Source organism: Gossypium hirsutum, chromosome D13, assembly GCF_007990345.1.
Source record: "Gossypium hirsutum isolate 1008001.06 chromosome D13, Gossypium_hirsutum_v2.1, whole genome shotgun sequence".
In the NCBI taxonomy this organism is placed as follows: domain Eukaryota; kingdom Viridiplantae; phylum Streptophyta; class Magnoliopsida; order Malvales; family Malvaceae; genus Gossypium; species Gossypium hirsutum.
Window position 1 is genome coordinate 62,056,342 of NC_053449.1, and position 19,210 is coordinate 62,075,551.

General features: G+C 35.0%; 1 protein-coding gene across 1 annotated transcript; it reads right to left on the reverse strand.

The window, feature by feature from the left end:
- Window positions 1-3,534: 3,534 nt before the first annotated feature.
- LOC107937184 (probable 2-oxoglutarate-dependent dioxygenase AOP1) lies at window positions 3,535-8,602 on the reverse strand. Its single transcript, XM_016870030.1, has 2 exons — window positions 8,226-8,602; window positions 3,535-3,577 (listed from the first exon to the last, which is right to left on the reverse strand). The coding sequence occupies exons 1-2, from the start codon at window positions 8,600-8,602 to the stop codon at window positions 3,535-3,537; spliced, it is 420 nt and encodes a 139-aa protein (XP_016725519.1).
- Window positions 8,603-19,210: the final 10,608 nt, after the last annotated feature.

Below are 19,210 nucleotides of genomic sequence, written 5' to 3' on the forward strand. Positions count from 1 at the left end.
GGGCTGTTGAAGCAGCTAACAAGAACATTAAGAGGATCATTGGGAAAATGACTGAGACATATAAAGATTGGCACGAGAAATTTCCATTTGCTTTGTTTGCATATCGCACATCTGTGCGAACATCTACGGGAGCAACTCCTTTCTCTCTAGTCTATGGAATGGAAGCTGTGCTACCTATCGAGGTTGAGATCCCCTCTCTGCGAGTATTGATGGAATCAAAGTTAGAAGAAGCAGAATGGGTTCGAGCTCGATATGATCAGTTGAACCTCATTGAAGAAAAACGTCTAAGGGCAATTTGTCATGGGCAAATGTACCAAAAGAGAATGATCGCATCCCATGACAAGAAGGTACGACCAAGAGAGTTCCATGAAGGAGAACTCGTTCTGAGAAAGATTCTCCCAATACAAAAGACCTGCGAGAAAAATGGGCACCAAATTGGGAAGGACCATACGTTGTAAAAAAGGCATTCTTAGGAGGAGCTTTAATCCTTACCGAGATGGATGGGAAGGAGTTACCGAATCCGGTGAATTCGGATGCGGTGAAGAAATATTATGCTTAAGATGAAAACCCAAAAAGGGCATCTAAAAAAAGGGCGAAAACCCGAAAAGGGCGTCTTGATTAGTACAAAAAGATTAGGATGAAAACCCGAGAGGGCGTCCTAATGAAACAAACCTGGCGGTCGAACGATAGGTCAAGTAGTGAGACTACAGTATTTGAAGCATTTCTGAAAGCTCAAAATTTTCTACGCAAGAAGCCATGCTCGAAAAGATTATTGATTGAGGAACGTGGAAGAGTTCATGTGTTGAATATCTAGAGCATTTACATCCGTTGAATACGACCTTTTCTTTCTTTTTGACATTTTTACTCTCATTGGCTAACTTTCTTTGTTTGCCACACTTGAAATAAAGGAATATGAGATATCCTTTGTGTCCCTACCTGACCATTTTCATGCATCTCATTATGTGTTTATTTAATGATAAATAGTGAAATGACATACTCTAAACAAAAGAAATGTCAAGCATTACCCGGATAAGAATTTGATAAGTGCAAGATCTTCAAAGCAAGAACAAAGTTTAACCAAGGGCAAAAAGGGTGATATCTGAGAAACGTCGATTACTCGTAAAGCTTGAAGACAGGTATGAGGCCTGAAGAGAAGGTCGAGAATCAAAGCAATGAACGCAGATCCTCAACAATCATGGCGAAAATGACATACGACCAATATGCTTAAGGAGCACTGAATAATCATGTAGGCATAAAGACATTTAAGACAAACATGTGCATATCATGATGACATCATGCATTGCATATACAGGTAATCCAGTAAAGCAAGAAATCTTGAATGAGAGTCGCACTGAATCAAAGGAAAAGATACCCGAGTTCTACCAAAGAACTGGTTTTGGTATTTTGATGTTTAATATTCATGCTTTCCAAGGAAAATCAACTCATATTGCGAGAAATGAGTTGAGCCTCAAGACACGTTGAGGTATTTTTAAATTTTTTAAAAAAAATCAACTCATATTGCGAGAAGTGAGTTGAGCCTCGGGGCACGCCGAGGTATTTTTAGTTTATGTTTTAAATTGACTCATATTGCGAGAGGTGAGTTAAGCCTTTTAATTTTTGTTTTTCAAAATCAACTCATATTGCGAGAAATGAGTTGAGCCTCAGGGCACGCCGAGGTATTTTTAGTTTATGTTTTAAATTGACTCATATTGCGAGAGGTGAGTTAAGCCTTTTAATTTTTGTTTTTCAAAAATCAACTCATATTGCAAGAGGTGAGTTGAGCCTCGGGTCACATGCTGAGGTATTTTCAATTTATGTTTTTTTTCAATCTATGCTTTTCAAAAATTAACTTATATTGCGAGAGGTGAGTTGAGCCTCAAGGCACGTTGAGGTAATTTTCAATTTCTGCTTCTCAAAATTCAACTCATATTGCGAGAAATGAGTTGAGCCTCAAGACACGTTGAGGTAATTTCAATTTTTGTTTTCAAAATTCAACTCATATTGCGAGAAATGAGTTGAGCCTCAAGACACGTTGAGGTAATTTCAATTTTTGTTTTCAAAATTCAACTCATAATGCGAGAAATGAGTTGAGCCTCAGGACATGCTGAGGTAATTTCAATTTCTGTTTTCAAAATTCAACTCATATTGCGAGAAATGAGTTGAGCCTCAAGACACATTGAGGTATTTTCAATTTTTGCTTTTCAAAATTCAACTCATATTGCGAGAAATGAGTTGAGCCTCAAGACACGTTGAGGTAATTTCAATTTCTGTTTTCAAAATTCAACTCATATTGCGAGAAATGAGTTGAGCCTCAAGACACGTTGAGGTATTTTCAATTTCTGCTTTTCAAAATTCAACTCATATTGCGAGAAATGAGTTGAGCCTCAAGACACGTTGAGGTATTTTCAATTTCTGTTTTTCAAAAATCAACTCATATTGCGAGAGGTGAGTTGAGACTTTTAATTTCTATTTTTCAAAATCAACTCATATTGCGAGAGGTGAGTTGAGCCTTTTAATTTCTGATTTTCACTGATTTTCAAAAATCAACTCATATTGCGAGAGGTAAGTTGAGCCTTTTAATTTCTGTTTTTCAAAAATCAACTCATATTGCGAGAGGTGAGTTGAGCCTTTTAATTTCTGTTTTTCAAAAATCAACTCATATTGCGAGAGGTGAGTTGAGACTTTTAATTTCTATTTTTCAAAAACCAACTCATATTGCGAGAGGTGAGTTGAGCCTTTTTCTGTTTTTCAAAAATCAACTCATATTGCGAGAGGTGAGTTGAGCCTTTTAATTTCTGATTTTCAAAAATCAACTCATATTGCGAGAGGTGAGTTGAGCCTTTTAATTTCTGTTTTTCAAAAATCAACTCATATTGCGAGAGGTGAGTTGAGCCTTTTAATTTCTGTTTTTCAAAAATCAACTCATATTGCGAGAGGTGAGTTGAGCCTTTTTCTATTTTTCAAAAAAATCAACTCATATTGCGAGAGGTGAGTTGAGCCTTTTGTAAATTCTGTTTTCAAAAATCAACTTATATTGCGAGAAGTGAGTTGAGCCTTGGCTCACGTGCTGAGCTATTTTCAATTTCTATTTTTAATGTCTAGTTTTAAAGAGTCAATTCATATTGCGAGAAATGAGTTGAGCTCAGGATCACATGCCGAGTAAAGAATAAAGATTGGACAATTGAACAAAATTTAGTGCTTTTAAGTCTTTGCACTATCCTTGTTTCACAATGATGAGCAAAGAGGGGCAGTTGTAAGCACTAAATTTTTGTCCGACTAGAATTTATGTTAATTTTCAAAATTTCAAAAAAAAATTTAAAAATAAAAATTGCATTTTGACCCCTAAACTTTTCCTAAATTTCATTTTGACCCTTAAACTTTCTTTAAATTTCACTTAGACCCCTAAACTTTCATTAAATTTCATTTTAACCCTAAATTTTCTAAAAATTACATTTAGCCCCAGAAGTTTTGCTGCATTTGTGATTTGGTCCTTCAGACAGGTTATGTGATTTGGGGCACCCACTTCCCAGATTTTCAGGCCACAAACATGGGTGGCTGCTCTTTCTTCACCCACCACCTGCAAAAAGGAAGCAAATATCAACTATAAAATGGGTTTAAAACCCCAAAATCAAACCCCCACGAATCAAAAAAAAAAGAGAAGAAAGTTTCGAAAAAAAAGAAAAAGGAAGGAAAAGAGAAGAGAGAAGGAAGAGAGGAGGGGAAGAGGAGAGCCCAACCACAGCCACCGAGGGCAGAAGAGATCGACGCAAGTGGCAGCGGCGGTGAAAGAGGCTAGAGCCGAAAGAGGGAAGGAAGAAGAAGAGAAGAAAGAAAAAAAAGAAAAAAGGGGAAAGAAAAAAAGAAAGAAAAAAAAATAATATATCGGGTCGACCCGACCCGGATTCAACCCGCGAACCGACCCAACAGGCCCAGCAGTAGCAGGCCAGCCCAAAAAAAACAAAGCAAAAAAAAGTAGCAAAAAAGAAGCAGAAAAAAAGAAGAAGAAAGAAGCAGCCCACTTTGTGCAGCCCAGTAGCGCAGCAGGCCACTGCCCAGCCCAACAGCAGCTGACCCAGCAGACCAGCAGCAGATTCGGCCCAGCAGACTGTCCAGCAGGCCTAGGCCCAACGCCCAGCAAAAAAAAATAAGAAAAAAAAAAGAAAAGAAAAAAGGAAAAGGGGGCTTTTGGTAATTTCTCAATTTTTTTAAATTTAGTCCATTTATTTAAATATTATATTATTTCAATTAAATTAGCATTTTTTTAGATAGTTTTTAGAAATATTGTTACATTTATTTTACTTGTATTTTAAAATAAAAATATTTAATGCATAAGGCAACAAACCGATTTAATTTTAAGTCATCGAATTCATTGCTATGTTGGGTGAATATCGATGGCTTATGTTAAATACGGGACGCCCTTCTAAAAATCGAAAATATTCAAAATTCCTCGTATTTTAATAAAAATTCTCGTGTTTTATTAGGATCCCGATTAAAGATTAAATTGAATTGATTTAACACTAATTCGATGGTTTCATCGCCATATCGGGGTGAATATCATCGACTCGTGTTAAATACGGTATTTTTTAAAGAAAAAAATCGTGTTTCAAAAATTTTCATGTCTTCAAAATTTCACGTGTTTCAAAATAATAATAATAAAATTTCCCGTGTTTCCAAAAATATATTCGTGTTTCTTTCTTTAAAAAAATCCGTGTTTCAAAAATTCTCGTGAATAAAAAAATTTCGTGTTTTCAAAAATTCCCGTGTTTTAAAAAAATTTCGTGTTTTCGTGTTTTAAAAAAAATTCTCGTGTTTCAAAATTTTCGTGTTTTCAAAATTTTCATGTTTTCGTGTTTTCAAAAAATTCTCGTGTTTTTTTTAAAAAAATTCATGTTTTAAAAAAATTCATGTTTTCGAAATTTTCGTGTTTTCAAATTTTGTGTCAAAAAATTCTCATGTATCGAAAATTTCCTTGTTTTCAAAAAAATTCCGTGTTTTCAAAAAAATTTCGTGTTTCAAAAATCTTCGTGTTTTCAAAAATTATTATTGTGTTTCAAAGTTCTCGTGTTTAAAAACAAAAAAAAAGTTTTCTCAAGTTTCAATCGGATCACAATTAAATATTAAATTGAACTTGTATTTTTGAAAATTAAGACAACGCGCGTTTAACGAGATACCAATTTTGGGCGTCGCGAGGGTGCTAATGCCTTCCTCGCGCGTAACCGACTCCCGAACCCTAATTTTCTCTGGATTTTCACGCAGACCTAAAATTACCTCTTTTTTAGGAAAATTTAAAAATAAATTTTTCTTCTAAAAAGAGAATTTATTAGGTGTCCGATCACACCTAGAAAAAAGATCGGTGGTGATTCCTCTTTTGTAAATAAAATTTGAAACTTTGTTTTTAATTTTTCAATAATCATTTCAACTAGCGCCTATTGCCAAATTTTTAGGTTGCTACACAAAGTAGAGATTGGTTGAGCATTAAAAATAATTCAAAATTAAAATTCTCTTTAGAATTGAATTTTTTGTTGAAAAATAAATTCAACAAAGCTTTTAATAAAATCAAAGTTGGAGGCATATTAAGTTCAAAACCTTCGTATGAGCGAATGGTCTAATCTAGTCATGGTTCCTTTCCACTGCAACTTCAACCAGTTCTTTTATCAACTTAAATATCTTCTTTCTAATTTTCGTCAATATATTATATACATCACTTCAAAATAACCGAAAGTATCACAAACCTCTCAAACTTTTTTGCACACACAGTGCCACTCCAAATCTGGTAAACGAAACTCAATCTTAGCATCAACACACATGTTGTTAACTTTTTTTTAATACTCTTAAGGAAATGTTTCGTTGAACTAAATTAGTCTGTAAATTAACTTGGTTCTCTTTACATAGGGATTTAGGTCTATTCATAGCTTCTAATTTAACACCGCTATCAATTTCCCAAAATTTTAATTTGATTATTGAGGCATAGAAGATGAAGTGGTTGAGTATTCAAAACAAAATTCAAAACAAAATCAAACTTTGCAGAGGAAAGGTTGAGTATTCAAAGTTCATCAATTAAAAAGAAAAACAATCATAGCAGACGAAGGTTGAATATCCAAAAATTTGTGCCTCCAATTTTGATTAGATAAACGTATCAAATTTGTTACCTTACTTTTTTTTTGTCAAAAAGGGAACGATAATTAATATAAACTAAATCAGGAGGATGAACATACACGAAAAAAAATGATTAAAAACAAGATTGACAGATCCTTCACGAAAGATATGCATCAATGAATTAAAACTCGGAAAAAGGAGGAGCCGGAACTCATAGACCTTTGGCAAGGTTTGTTCAGATAGTAATTGTGAGTGCTGCTGAGTTTGTTGCGCTTTCACCCCCGATCAAGCCCTGAGGACTCCTTAAGTTTGTTCTTGTCTCTTGGAAACCTCCTTGTGATGGTTGGTTTAAACTGAATTCTGACGGCTCATCATGTAACACCCCTAACCCGTATCCGTTGTCGGAATCGGGTTACGAAGTATTATCGAAATTTACAGATCAATTAAACAAATATTTCACCTCATACAGTATTCATATCAAAAATCAATCAATAAGTCCCTTATATGAACCCTCGAGGTCCAAAATACACATTAGAAACAAGTCGGGACTAAACCCATAATTTTTTTTTAAGTTGTAGGTGTTACGGGTTATTCAAATATCAAATACGATATTAAAGTTAGAGTCAGAGTCAAAGCCGGACTTGACATTAAGTCTTTAGTCACTTCATTGTGATTTAGTTGACAACCTAAAATTTAATCTAATTATTTATATAATATCAATACCTATAATCCATTAGCGTTTCCTAGACATCTATTTTAATAAATAAAAATAGATAAGTAAATTTAACTATAAAAAGCAAATAACTCGAACTCATTCAACTTAAACTAGAAATTATTAAAATCAACTAGGGGTGAGCATTCAATCGAATCGAATCGAATCGAATTGAATAAAAATTTTCGAGTTAATCGAGTTTTCGAATATCATTTTATCATCCTAACTTTATTTGAAGTTTTCTCGAATCGAGTCGAGTGAGATGGAATTCAAATCGAATCGAATAGAATATATTTGTTCGAGTTAAATTTTAAAAAATAATTTCGGGTCCTTGTAATCACTGTCACCTATCGTAATAAAATTTGTCCACCTTAATCAAATTTTTTATTAACTTTCATCACCTCATAATTTATTTATTAATTTTTTATATACTGGTTAGCTTCTTTGCTTGCTTAGTTATTTCAATTATCTTCAGATTCTTGTCACTATGTATTTTGGAATTAAAAAATATATTAAATGTAAAAATATGATTTTTTAATAAAAAGTTATTTTAAAAATAAAATGTGAATTTGATACCAATATAAAATTTTAACACGAATATTTTATGGCATAATTAATAATTCAATTTTAATATAAATATTCAATATGACTAAACAATTCAATAATATAAATAATATAAAATGTGAAATTTAATTTAATAATATAAATAGTAGATATAAATAAAATTATTACTATTTATGTTTAGTGATTTTTTTTGGATAATTTTGATTTTTTATTTGAGACTAAAGGGTGAGAAGTAAAAGTATAGGGGGAAAATAAAAATTTTGGGGAATAAAAGTTTGAGGGAAAGTAAATAGGGGGAGTAAAATTTTGGAGGGGGAGGGTTTGGGGTATATAAATGGTGGGATGGGAAGGGAGTAAAAGTTTTAGGGGAAAAGTGGGAGCGAGTAAAAATTTTGGGGGAAAATAAAAGGTTTTGAGGGTTTTTGGGAGTAAAATTTTGAGAAAAAGTACATGTGAGAGTAAAATTTTGGTGGAAAATGGATTTTGGGTAGATTGGATGGTTGGGAGGGGAGGGGAGTAAAAGTTTTTGGGGGAAAGTGGGAAGGAGTAAAAGTTTTGACGGAAAAGTAAAAGAGTTTGGGAGTTTGGGGTAAAAATGTAAAATATTATAGTTTAATATTCGAATTATTCGAATTATTTGAGTTATTCGAATTCGAAAACTCAACTCAATTCGAACTCAAAATTTGAAAAAAAAAATTCGAGTTGATTCGAATAACACGATTAACTCAAACAACTCAATTCGTTTAACTCGAAATTTGAATTTTTTTCAATTTTTTCGAGTCGAATCGAGTTTTGCTCACCCCTAATATCAACCCAACCAGTGAAATTAGAAAAGTCAAAGAATTGTTGTTACCAAAAACGTGGGTGACCTTCGGGCCACATAAGTTGAGCAAAGTTTTTAACAGAATCATAGTTGGAGACATCTCCAAGTCCAAAGCCTTCATACAACAAAGAAACTTGAGCGCATGGTCCAACCCAGCCATGGTAAGGCAGGGGACTAGTGTTCTTTTGTTTCATCTCCACTAGGACCTCAACTAGTTCTTTCATCAACCTAAACATCTCCTCTCGAACTTTCGTTGAAATCGTGCCATATACCACCTCAAAACAACCGAAAATCTCACAAGCCTCTCGAACTTTCTTGCACAATCGATACCACCCATTGGTTCCTCGCTCCAAATCCGATGAACGGAACTCAATGACTGGAAACTCAATCTTAGCGTCAACACTCATGTTGGTAACCTTTTTTTATACTCTAAGGAAATGTTTCCTTGAACTAAATGGTTCTGTAAATCAACTTGGTTCTCTTTACATAGGGATTTAGGTCTATTTATAGCCTGTAAATTAACATTGTCGAAACCATTTTTATTTTTTGGAAGAAAAAACAAAAATTTATTTGTTGATGAAAATTGGAGTCACCACCAATCTTTTATTGAGGTGTGATTGGATCACCTAAAAATGACTTAGGTTTACGGGTTTTAGAAAAACGGGTTCGGGAGTCAGTTACGTATGAAGAAGGATTAGCACCCCCATAACGCCCAAAAATTGGTACCAAGTTGATTAATTAATGTCTTAATATCGAGAGTTGAAAAATACGATTCTTAATTAAATCAAGTTATTTATCAAGACTCTCTCATTTTGAAGAAAAAACGTCACACCCAATGCGTTAGGGCACGATATTTTGGTTCTTCAAAAACGAGTTTCTTCCAAAAGATTTGTGTTATAAAATATAAAAGAATATTCAATTGTTTAAAATTTATGAAGAAATCGCAGTCCAATACATTAAGGCACAATTTCTTAAAATCCCAAACATTGAATATTTCCTTTATTAATTTTTTTAAAAAAATCTTTGTTTCGAGAAGTCAACACGTCATATCCAATGCATTAGGACACAACATATTGAATTCCCGACGACAAGCTTTTCATTTTATTTTTGATTAAGGAGCAATTCTCGATTGTTAGATTTAACGAAGAAAATTGGAACCCAATACGTTAGGGCTCAATTTTCTTGAAAATCCTAAATACGAGTATTATCTCTATTTTGAAAATTTTCTATTTTTAAATTCGAGTAAAAAGATGATGTAATGTTATATTGAATATATGTATAAATGTCGCAATAACAAATAACAATAATAAATACAACAATGATATAGAAATAACATAAATAGTAAATAAACGAAATTAATATCAATAATGAAAAAATAATGACATGCAAAATATCAAATAAATGAGCAAAATAAAAAATAAAAAAATATTCTTTTAAAATATAGATGTGAACACAAATAAATAACAAATGAAGTAAATAAACAAAATAAATAAAAAGACTAGAAGGTATATAATATATACATCGAAATTATGAAAAAATAAAAGACATACATATGATTTACATATAAAATTTTGGATTATAAAATTTATATAAACAAAATACATAATGCATTTATGAAAATAAAGAAATATATATGTCGAAACCATCTTTTTGAAAACAAAAATTTAGTTGTCGACTTTAAAAAATAAAATTGGAGTCCCCACCGATCCTTAATTGAGGTGTGATCGGCTCACCTTAAAAACAATTTCGATCTGCGAAATTTGAGAAAACAGGTTCGGGAGTCAGTTACGCACGAGGAAGGGTTAGCACCCTCGTAACGCCCAAAATCGGTACCAAATTGATTATTTAATATCTTGGTGTCGAAAATTTAAAAAAATTTTAAAATCAACTCAAATGATGAAATTTGAAAAAGGATAATCGATTGTTCAAGTCATGTAAAGAAATCGAGTCTCAATACGTTAGGGTACAATTCCTCATAATCCCCGAACTTTGAATATCAGTTTTATTTTATGTGAAAATCTTCATTTTGAGAAAGTAACATGCCACACCCAATGCGTTAGGACACAACAAGTTAAGTTCCCAAAAATGATTTTTATACTCATGCATTTTGAATAAAGAATATCCTCGGTTATTTAAGATTAACAAAGAAAATCGGAACCCAATACGTTAGGGCTCAATTTCCTCAAAAATCCCAAACTTCGAATATTGCTTTTATTCAAAATAAACCTTGAATCAAGAAAAAATGATTTTGATTTATCGAAAAAACCAAAATTTATTTTCCAAAGGGTATGTTAAAAATTAATGTACAATATGAAGTAAATATTTTAATTTAAAATTTATATGTACATGTATTTACAAAATTTGTAAACACAAGCACAATATACAAGTAAATTTGAAAATATGTGTATATATGTATATAAAAAATGGAAAATCTATTTACAATAATTTTGATTATAAAATATGAAAAATGTATAAATATTATAAAAGTATAAATGTACATACGTATATATGTATATAGAAACTAAGAAAAAGAAATAATAGCAAAATATATAAAAATATATGTATATGTATTAAAAAACATTTAAAATATATATATATATCTATTAGCATACATATGCGTATATATGTAAGTATAATAATAATAATAATAATAATAATAATAATAATAGTAATAGTAATAAAGTCATAGTATAACATAATTTTTTAAAAAATGAATAAAATAAAAAAGGGTTAAATTGAACTAAAAAAGGAAAAAAAAAGCTAAATTTGAAATAAATCTGAAAATAGGACCACATTGAATGCGCGCGCAAGTGTGGAGGACCAAAAGGAAATTATCCCTTCCTTTCAAAACGCTGCGCAGCAACGGGCTAAATTGAAAAGAAAAAAAATATGCGGCTTGATTTAAAAAAGAGACGAAAGGATTTAATTGAAACGCGATGCCAATAGGAGGGGCTAAATGCGCAAATAGACCATTGAATGGAAGGCGCAGATCCTGGGCCCAGGTCGGGTCGACGCGCGGATCCTCCACCCCCCAAAACGAGTTTGGTCCTTACTATTTAAAACAATTTTCCTTCTTTTTTTCTTAAAAAATCTGCAGCCAACAGAATAAAAGAAAAAAAATAAAACAAAATCCCTAAACACTTTGCTAGGGTTTTTTTTAAACTCTTTTCCTTGTGCGCCGTCACTCATCGGCCGCCAGGGCTCTAATGACGGCGGAGATGGTCCCAAAATGGCGGCCCGAACACGAAGGTAAACTTCTCTTCCCCCTCTCCCTTTTATAAATCAACAATAAACATAAAAAAAATTGAAAAGAAAATAAAATTTTAAAAAGACCTTTATATTCCAAGGAAAAATGTATTTTTCTTTTCTCTTCTTCGGTATTTTTTTCTCTGTGTTTTTGTCTTCCTTTACACTCAAAAACATCCCCCCTTTTACAAATTTTCTATGGCTTTAAATAGCCGAAAATAATAATGCAAATCCCCTCTTTTTCGTTATTCTGATATTGTCATCGGTTGTTTGTTGCTGTAGGTTCAACATGCGCGACGTGCGCGGGGTGGGGAAGAGCGGCGCATGTGGAGGAGGCTTGCTCCGATCCTTATGGCGGCTGGAAAGGGAGGCTCCTAGGGTTTCTGTTTTTTGGTTAAGCTTTGGGCTAGGTTTAGTTTGGGTCAGGTGTTGGGCCATTCTAGGTTTAGTTTGCCTGTTTATTGGTTTGGGCCCGGGCATTATTGGGTTTGTACAGCTGCCCCTCTTTGCTCATTATCGTGTAACGGGAATAGAGCAAAGACTAAAAGCCCAATTGTGCCCGGTCTTACTGAGCCTCGACTTCTTCAGTACTTCTTTACTTCAAATAGCCTCATTCCTTCCTACTGCATCTTCAAATGTATAGGAACTGGTGCTTCAATCTACTCCACTGCAATGTATGTTAGGGAGATAGGATTCGTATGTTGTAGCTTCTCAAAAGAACTAAATTTGCTATCTTTAATCTGCTCCACTGCAACTTCAGGGAGATAAGACCTGTAGCTTCAATTTGTTCTGCTACAACTTAAAGGTAAATTTGATGCGATCTACTCTACTGCAACTTTAGAGAGATGAGATCTGTGGTCTTAATCTACTTCATTGCAACTTCAAGGAGATTGGATTGGTTACTTCTGTCTGTTCCACTGCAACTTCAGGGAGATAAGACTTGTATATTCGATCTACTTCACGCTAATAAATGAAGACAAGACCTGCTATCTTTGATCTACTTCACGCCAATACATGAAGACAAGATCTGCTTTCTTTGATCTACTTCGCCACCAGTATGGGAAGACAAGATCTGCTATCTTTGATCTACTTCACGCCAATACATGAAGACAAGATCTGTTTTCTTTGATCTATTCCACTGCCGACCAGGGAGATAGAATTACTGGCTTCAATATACTCCACTGTAACCTCAGGGAGGTAAAATCTACCATCTTCGATCTACTCCACTACTGTCTGGGGAGATAAGATCTGTAATCTTCAATCTATTCCACTGCTACCCAGGGAGATAGAATTACTGGCTTCAATGTACTCCACTGTAACATCAGGGAGGTAAAATCCACCATATTTGATTTGCTCCACTACTGCTTAGGGAGATAAGATCTGTAATCTTCAATCTATTCCACTGCTGCCCAGGGAGATAGAATTACTGGCTTCAATGTACTCCACTGTAACCTAAGGGAGGTAAAATCTACCATCTTCGATCTGCTCCACTACTGCTTAGGGAGATAAGATCTGTGAACTTTAATCTATTCCACTTCTACCCAGGGAGATAGAATTACTGGCTTCAATATACTCCACTGTAACCTTAGGGAGGTAAAATCCGCCATCAACCTGCTCCATTGCAACCGAGGGAGGTAAGGCTGGTATCTTTAATCTGCTTCGCTGTCAATGTAGGAAGGCAAGATTTGCTATCTTTAACTTACTCCACTACAACTAAGGGAGGCAAGGCTTTATTTTCGATCTGCTTCGCTGTCGATGTAGGAAGGCAAGATTTGCTATCTTTAACTTGCTCCACTGCAACTGAGGGAGGCAAGGCTTTATAATTTCACTGATCTGTTCTCTATGGAACATGACCTGTATAATTCACTTTATGAACCTAGTTATGCCTAATGATTAGGATGTCATGAACAGAATGAATCAAATGCTCCTAACTAGACATGTATGAATGACATTTGAATGAATGTAGAATGTCATGAAAATGATATTTTAACGCTTGGGTTATCATCACACCAAGTTTATTAAGGTCTTATTGCTTAATGTACTATAGCGCCTTTATGCTCGGCTGGCGAACCCAATAAGCACTTGACCAGATTGCCCCCCCACTATAAACCTCCAAGTTTGATCCACTGGGATGCAAAATTTGTACCATCTTTTTCCGTTGTAACCCAAGAGTAAAATATTTGGCCTTTTCTCAATCCTCTGTTATCACAATTCAAGGATACAGGATGTGAAACTTTTTGGTCTCTTACACCAGTCCCAGGGTGTTGTACCAAATGCTCATGCACAAATGAAGAAATCTTCTCCAAGAACAACTTCTTATTATTATTCGGTGATCATTGCTTGCTTGTTCATTGAAGCTTTGTCACCAACACGACATCTTGCCATTTTGTTCAATTAATACTTTAGACAAGAAAATTCAAAGGGATAGTCTTCATTTAGACTCTTCTTTATCAGATTTCCAACCTGGTGCGTTCTAAACAATAGTCCTGTTTGAGGTTCCTATATTATTCAGAAACTTCTAGAGTAATATGCAAAACTTCCCTTATGAAAGTTTTATTAGTCCATTAATCATTATTCTAATGCAACATGCTTGCAAAAAAGATCATGGATAAAAATTGAGTTGGTTCTGAGCATAGCTCGAAATGAATAAGTTGTAAAAGATAATAAAGATGGATAACAAAGAAATTGATTTAGGAATGCATATCTTGGAAATGAATGAAGTGTTCCAAGAATAACAAAAAATAGTATAAGGATTAGGTGCCCCAGATATCGCAGCTTGAACTTCTCTGTACAAACTTTCTGAAGACTATTTTGAATTTAACATGCGTTTAGGAGATCTACAGTACTTTGTCGATGCCCCAAAATGTCGCCTACCTTTTCCTATTGATTCAGGTATAGCAAGACCACTGCATGCCCCCATTCTGATCAGTATTTGAGCTACTCCGATAATCTCATGCCCCATTCTGATCAATATTTGAGCCACCCTTTTCGGGTTTTCAACTCAAATCCCCTTCGGTCCAAGGCGCCCTTTGCGAGTTTTCACCTTAGCCTCTCCATTTTTACTTTTTCATTTCATTTTCCATTTTCATCTTTTCATTTTTTCACATCACTTTTTCTATTTCCTTTTTTTTTGGGACTCAAACTGCCCTTTGTAGGTTTTTACCTTGGTCCTGTCCTTCTTTAAGCGGAGTATTTCCTTACTGAATCTGAGTTTACAGAACTTTGCAGGTTTATCATCCATCTCGCTCAAAATCAAAGCTCCATTGGGAAAAAATCATAAGGTTCCTCCCAATTTGGCATCCGTTTCCCTCCAAAATATTTTTTGTAGAGGGAGGATCTTCAACATTTGGTCACCCTCATGGAATTCTTTAGGATGAACCTTTTGTTATAGGCTCGCATCATTCATTTCTGGTACATCTGACCGTGATGAATAGCTTTTAATCTTCTTCCTTCTATCAAGTTCAATTGATCGTATCGAGATTGGACCCATTCTGCTTCATCCAGCTTTAGCTCAGCCAACACCTGGAGAGAAGGGATTTCAACTTCAATAGAAAAAATCGTGATGAACTAAAGAGAGAGGCACGCTCCGGTAAAGTTTTCACTGCATCCTTCATGATATTAATCTTGAACATACAGCAAATTTCTGATATCGTGCTGTTATTCAGATTATAAAGTCAGTGCTTAACCCAATCGTATCTGGGTATGACCATGTGAAGACATCATTGAATTTTTGGGGTAACTCAATAAGGTCCCGCTTCGTCTTTGTGGTCATGTCAATTCCAATCTTCACCAAGCTCACAACTTTTAATGATTCTTTGTGAGGTAGGATTTGTCTATCCTCTTATTCTACCATCCTCAATAAGTCTGGAGATAAGCTATAGTCCATGTCATCTTCAAAGTTGTGAGATCCATCTAAACACATGTCTCACTCAAAAGGAGATTCTGAGTCTGTAGCGGCGTCACTCATGTCATTGATATTTGGGGACCCATGGTAGGTACCGAAGAATATACAAAAGAATGTATGAGTAATATGAATGAATGAATGAATAATTTGGCAGAAAAAATCTAAAAGAATAAAAAAAACGTACAGAATGAAAGAACATTTGCTCAAAGATGATTACAATAATGTATTTCATTAAAATAATAATATTCAGGCATGAGCCTATTTCACAAAGAAATTCCTATTGCTTCTAGGCTGAAAGCAACAAGTGTGTTCTGAACATTACTCTAACAGACTCTAAATACTTCAGGGGTTTCCTCTGCAGTCCCATTGTTTAAAACACCTCTAAGACGAATATCTAACAATGACTCTTTTAATTGTGTTTGCATATATGGCATCGATGTGCAAACCTCTCACCACTTCTTCATACATTGCAGTCCCTCCATCCTCAATCATGATTGGGTAACGGATTTTCTGCACTTGATGAGTCTCCCAACTTGACAATACCCATGTTGATGAATTTTTCAACTAGCTTTTTGAAGGTAATGCAATTCTCTATTGAGTGCCCCGTAATTCTCGCGTGGTAGTCACATTGCGCGTTCGCATCATACCACTTAGGATACAGAGGTTGTGGAGGTTTTAAGTAATGAGGAGCAACAACATGCGCATCAAACAAGCTTTGATACAGATCCTTATATGACATCGAAATTGGTGTGAACTGGAGCTTCTCAGTACCTGGTTTCACTCCAGATTCTTGTATTAATAGCCCTTGTTGGTTAGTAGCCACCTTTCTTGGCTGACTCACAATAACTGATTTAGAGTAACCCGTGTTGTTCACCTCATTTTCTCTTCTCCTTGAGACTCACCTCTTGTTACTCTTCTCTGTATCAATTTTCCCGCTCCATATAGCATTTTCGATCATTTCACCATTAATGACTATATCAGAAAAGCTTTTTGTGGCACTTCCTAACATATGTGTGACGAACGGGGCTTTCAATGTGTTAATAAAAAGCATCGTCATGTCTTTCTCTAAGAGCGGTGGTTGAACTTGGACTGCGACTTCCTTCCATCTTTGTGTGTACTGCCTAAAGCTTTCGCTCGGCTTATTCTCCATGTTTTGAAGGATAATTCTATCAGGAGCCATGTCTGTTGCATGACTATATTGTTTCATGAATGCTTGTGCCAAGTCCCTCCATGAATCAATCGTGGTACGGATCAGCTGATTGTACCACTTAGATGCTGCCCCTGCTAGGCTATCTTGGAAACAGTGTATTAATAGCTGGTCATTGTTAATGTATCCAGCCATTCGCCTGCAAACATGGTGATATGAGCCTCTGGGCAAGTCATCCCATTGTACTTCTCGAATTCCGGTATCTTAAACTTATGAGGGAGTACTAAATCAGGAACTAAGCTCAGCTCTTTAGCGTCAATCCCACGACAGCTTTCAGTGACTTCCATCGCCCTGAATTTCTCTTCGAGCCATTTTTACCTTTTCTCTAGCTGCTTTGGTAACTCCTCCTTTATTCTTTCCTTTTCAGCCACTTCATCGAAGTCAGGAATGGCAGATTTAACAGGGTAGTTTTCGGGGTTAGAGCCCAATCTAGCTTGAAAGTTCGAAGCACTGGCTTGGGACTGCTAAGGCCTGATTGTTACAGTGGGTTTGTGCGGATATTCAGCTTGAGTTCGAACATGTGGAGGAGTAAAGCCTGAAGGATAAAGTGGTTCATTACCCTCTTCGACATCAGCCATGGGACCCTTTCCCTTATCACCTCCTCCAGTCAACAATTTGGTTAGCTTCGCCATCATCTCATATTGGGATGCTCGCATCTTTTTAGACATATCCTGTTGCATCTTATCTAATCGCTCTTGCACCTGTAGCTGAAGTCGGTCTTGCATCTCTTTCTGACACTGTTCGAGTTTTTCCAATCTCTGATCCATGTCCTTAATCTTTGCTCGAATGCCGTAATGGTGTTTGGTTGGTTGGTTGGTTTCCGGATTAACTGAGCAATGATTTTAATTAATCAGGATCCCTTAACGGTGTTTAATGCATGTGATGTAATGAAATGCAAATGCATGAAATGAATGCGAAAAGAGACGTTGATTCATGTTCAATTTTTTACTAGAAAACTTTACTAGAAAACAAATCTCTTCACATAAAGCGGACATATATATACGGCTTTACCCTCGTACTCCAAGTGAAGACATCGAACCTTCAGATATAAGATACATCTCACGAATTTGATCTCCTTTTTGTTTGATCTAGGTCGTAAATCTTTACTCATTCACGTTCATTAGCTTCTTTATGAAATTGGGACCTTTGATGACTTTTGAATAAATTTTGACAATTTGGATCCTCAGGTCATGCAGCAAAGTCGTATACTCCTCTTGTTAGGCTTTTCGTGCCATGTTTTCTTCGGACCATCGTATTATCTTCCACCGTATTCCATAACAAGCTTTCTAATCTAGTAATCGAGCTCAAATCAACATCTCTTTTCTAATATGCAAATGCAATGCGATCATGATGTCATGCAATCAAAACAAAATAAATACAAGTCAGTATTACACCAAAAAGATATAATCCAATACAAACATGAAATAGCAAGAACATTTATTCAGGAATCCACTAGGGTTTGGTATTGCTCTACCTAGGGCAAGTTCCTAAAGCTCACTATATGAGGCTTAGTTTCTAGAGTAAGGGTACCCGAACCAGCATATTCCTCGATCCTCACCCATTATAGGCTCATGTGGATCGAGTTCAGTTCAGGGGGATACATTTCCCTATGGCTGCATGGAGATAAAAATCTCGCGAAGACATAGGTACGAATGTATCCCGGAAGCGGTCCACTACCCTGCATGGAGGTGAAAACCTCACGAATGACTAGTTTCTCGCTCCCACTTAAAGGGTAAAACTGACCATGTAATGTAAAATGCAAATGCAAAGTTCCCAAAATACCATGATAAAACATCAATGAGTGCGAAGGGAACTCATGAATTTTTTTAAAAACTTTTGATTTTCAACACAAAGACAAATATAATCAGTTTATGGCTCGACTCTCTAAAGTCCCCAGTGGAGTCGCCAAGCTGTCGAAACCATCTTTTTGAAAACAAAAATTTAGTTGTCGACTTTAAAAAATAAAATTGGAGTCGCCACCGATCCTTGATTGAGGTGTGATCGGCTCACCTTAAAAACAAGTTCGGTCTGCGAAATTTGAGAAAACAGGTTCGGGAGTCAGTTACACACGAGGAAGGGTTAGCACCCTTGCAACGCCCCAAATCGGTACCGAATTGATTATTTAATATCTTGGTGTCGAAAATTTAAAAAGATTTTAAAATCAACTCAAATGATGAAATTTGAAAAAGGATAATCGATTGTTCAAGTCATGTAAAGAAATTGAGTCCCAATACGTTAGGGTACAATTCCTCATAATCCCCGAACTTTGAATATCAGTTTTATTTTATGTGAAAATCTTCATTTTGAGAAAGTAACATGCCACACCCAATGCGTTAGGACACAACAAGTTAAGTTCCCAAAAATGATTTTTATACTCATGCATTTTGAATAAAGAATATCCTCGGTTATTTAAGATTAACAAAGAAAATCGGAACCCAATACGTTAGGGCTCAATTTCCTCGAAAATCCCAAACTTCGAATATTGCGTTTATTCAAAATAAACCTTGAATCAAGAAAAAATGATTTTGATTTATCGAAAATACCAAGATTTATTTTCCAAAGGGTATGTTAAAAATTAATGTACAATATGAAGCAAATATTTTAATTTAAAATTTATATGTACATGTATTTACAAAATTTGTAAACACAAGCACAATA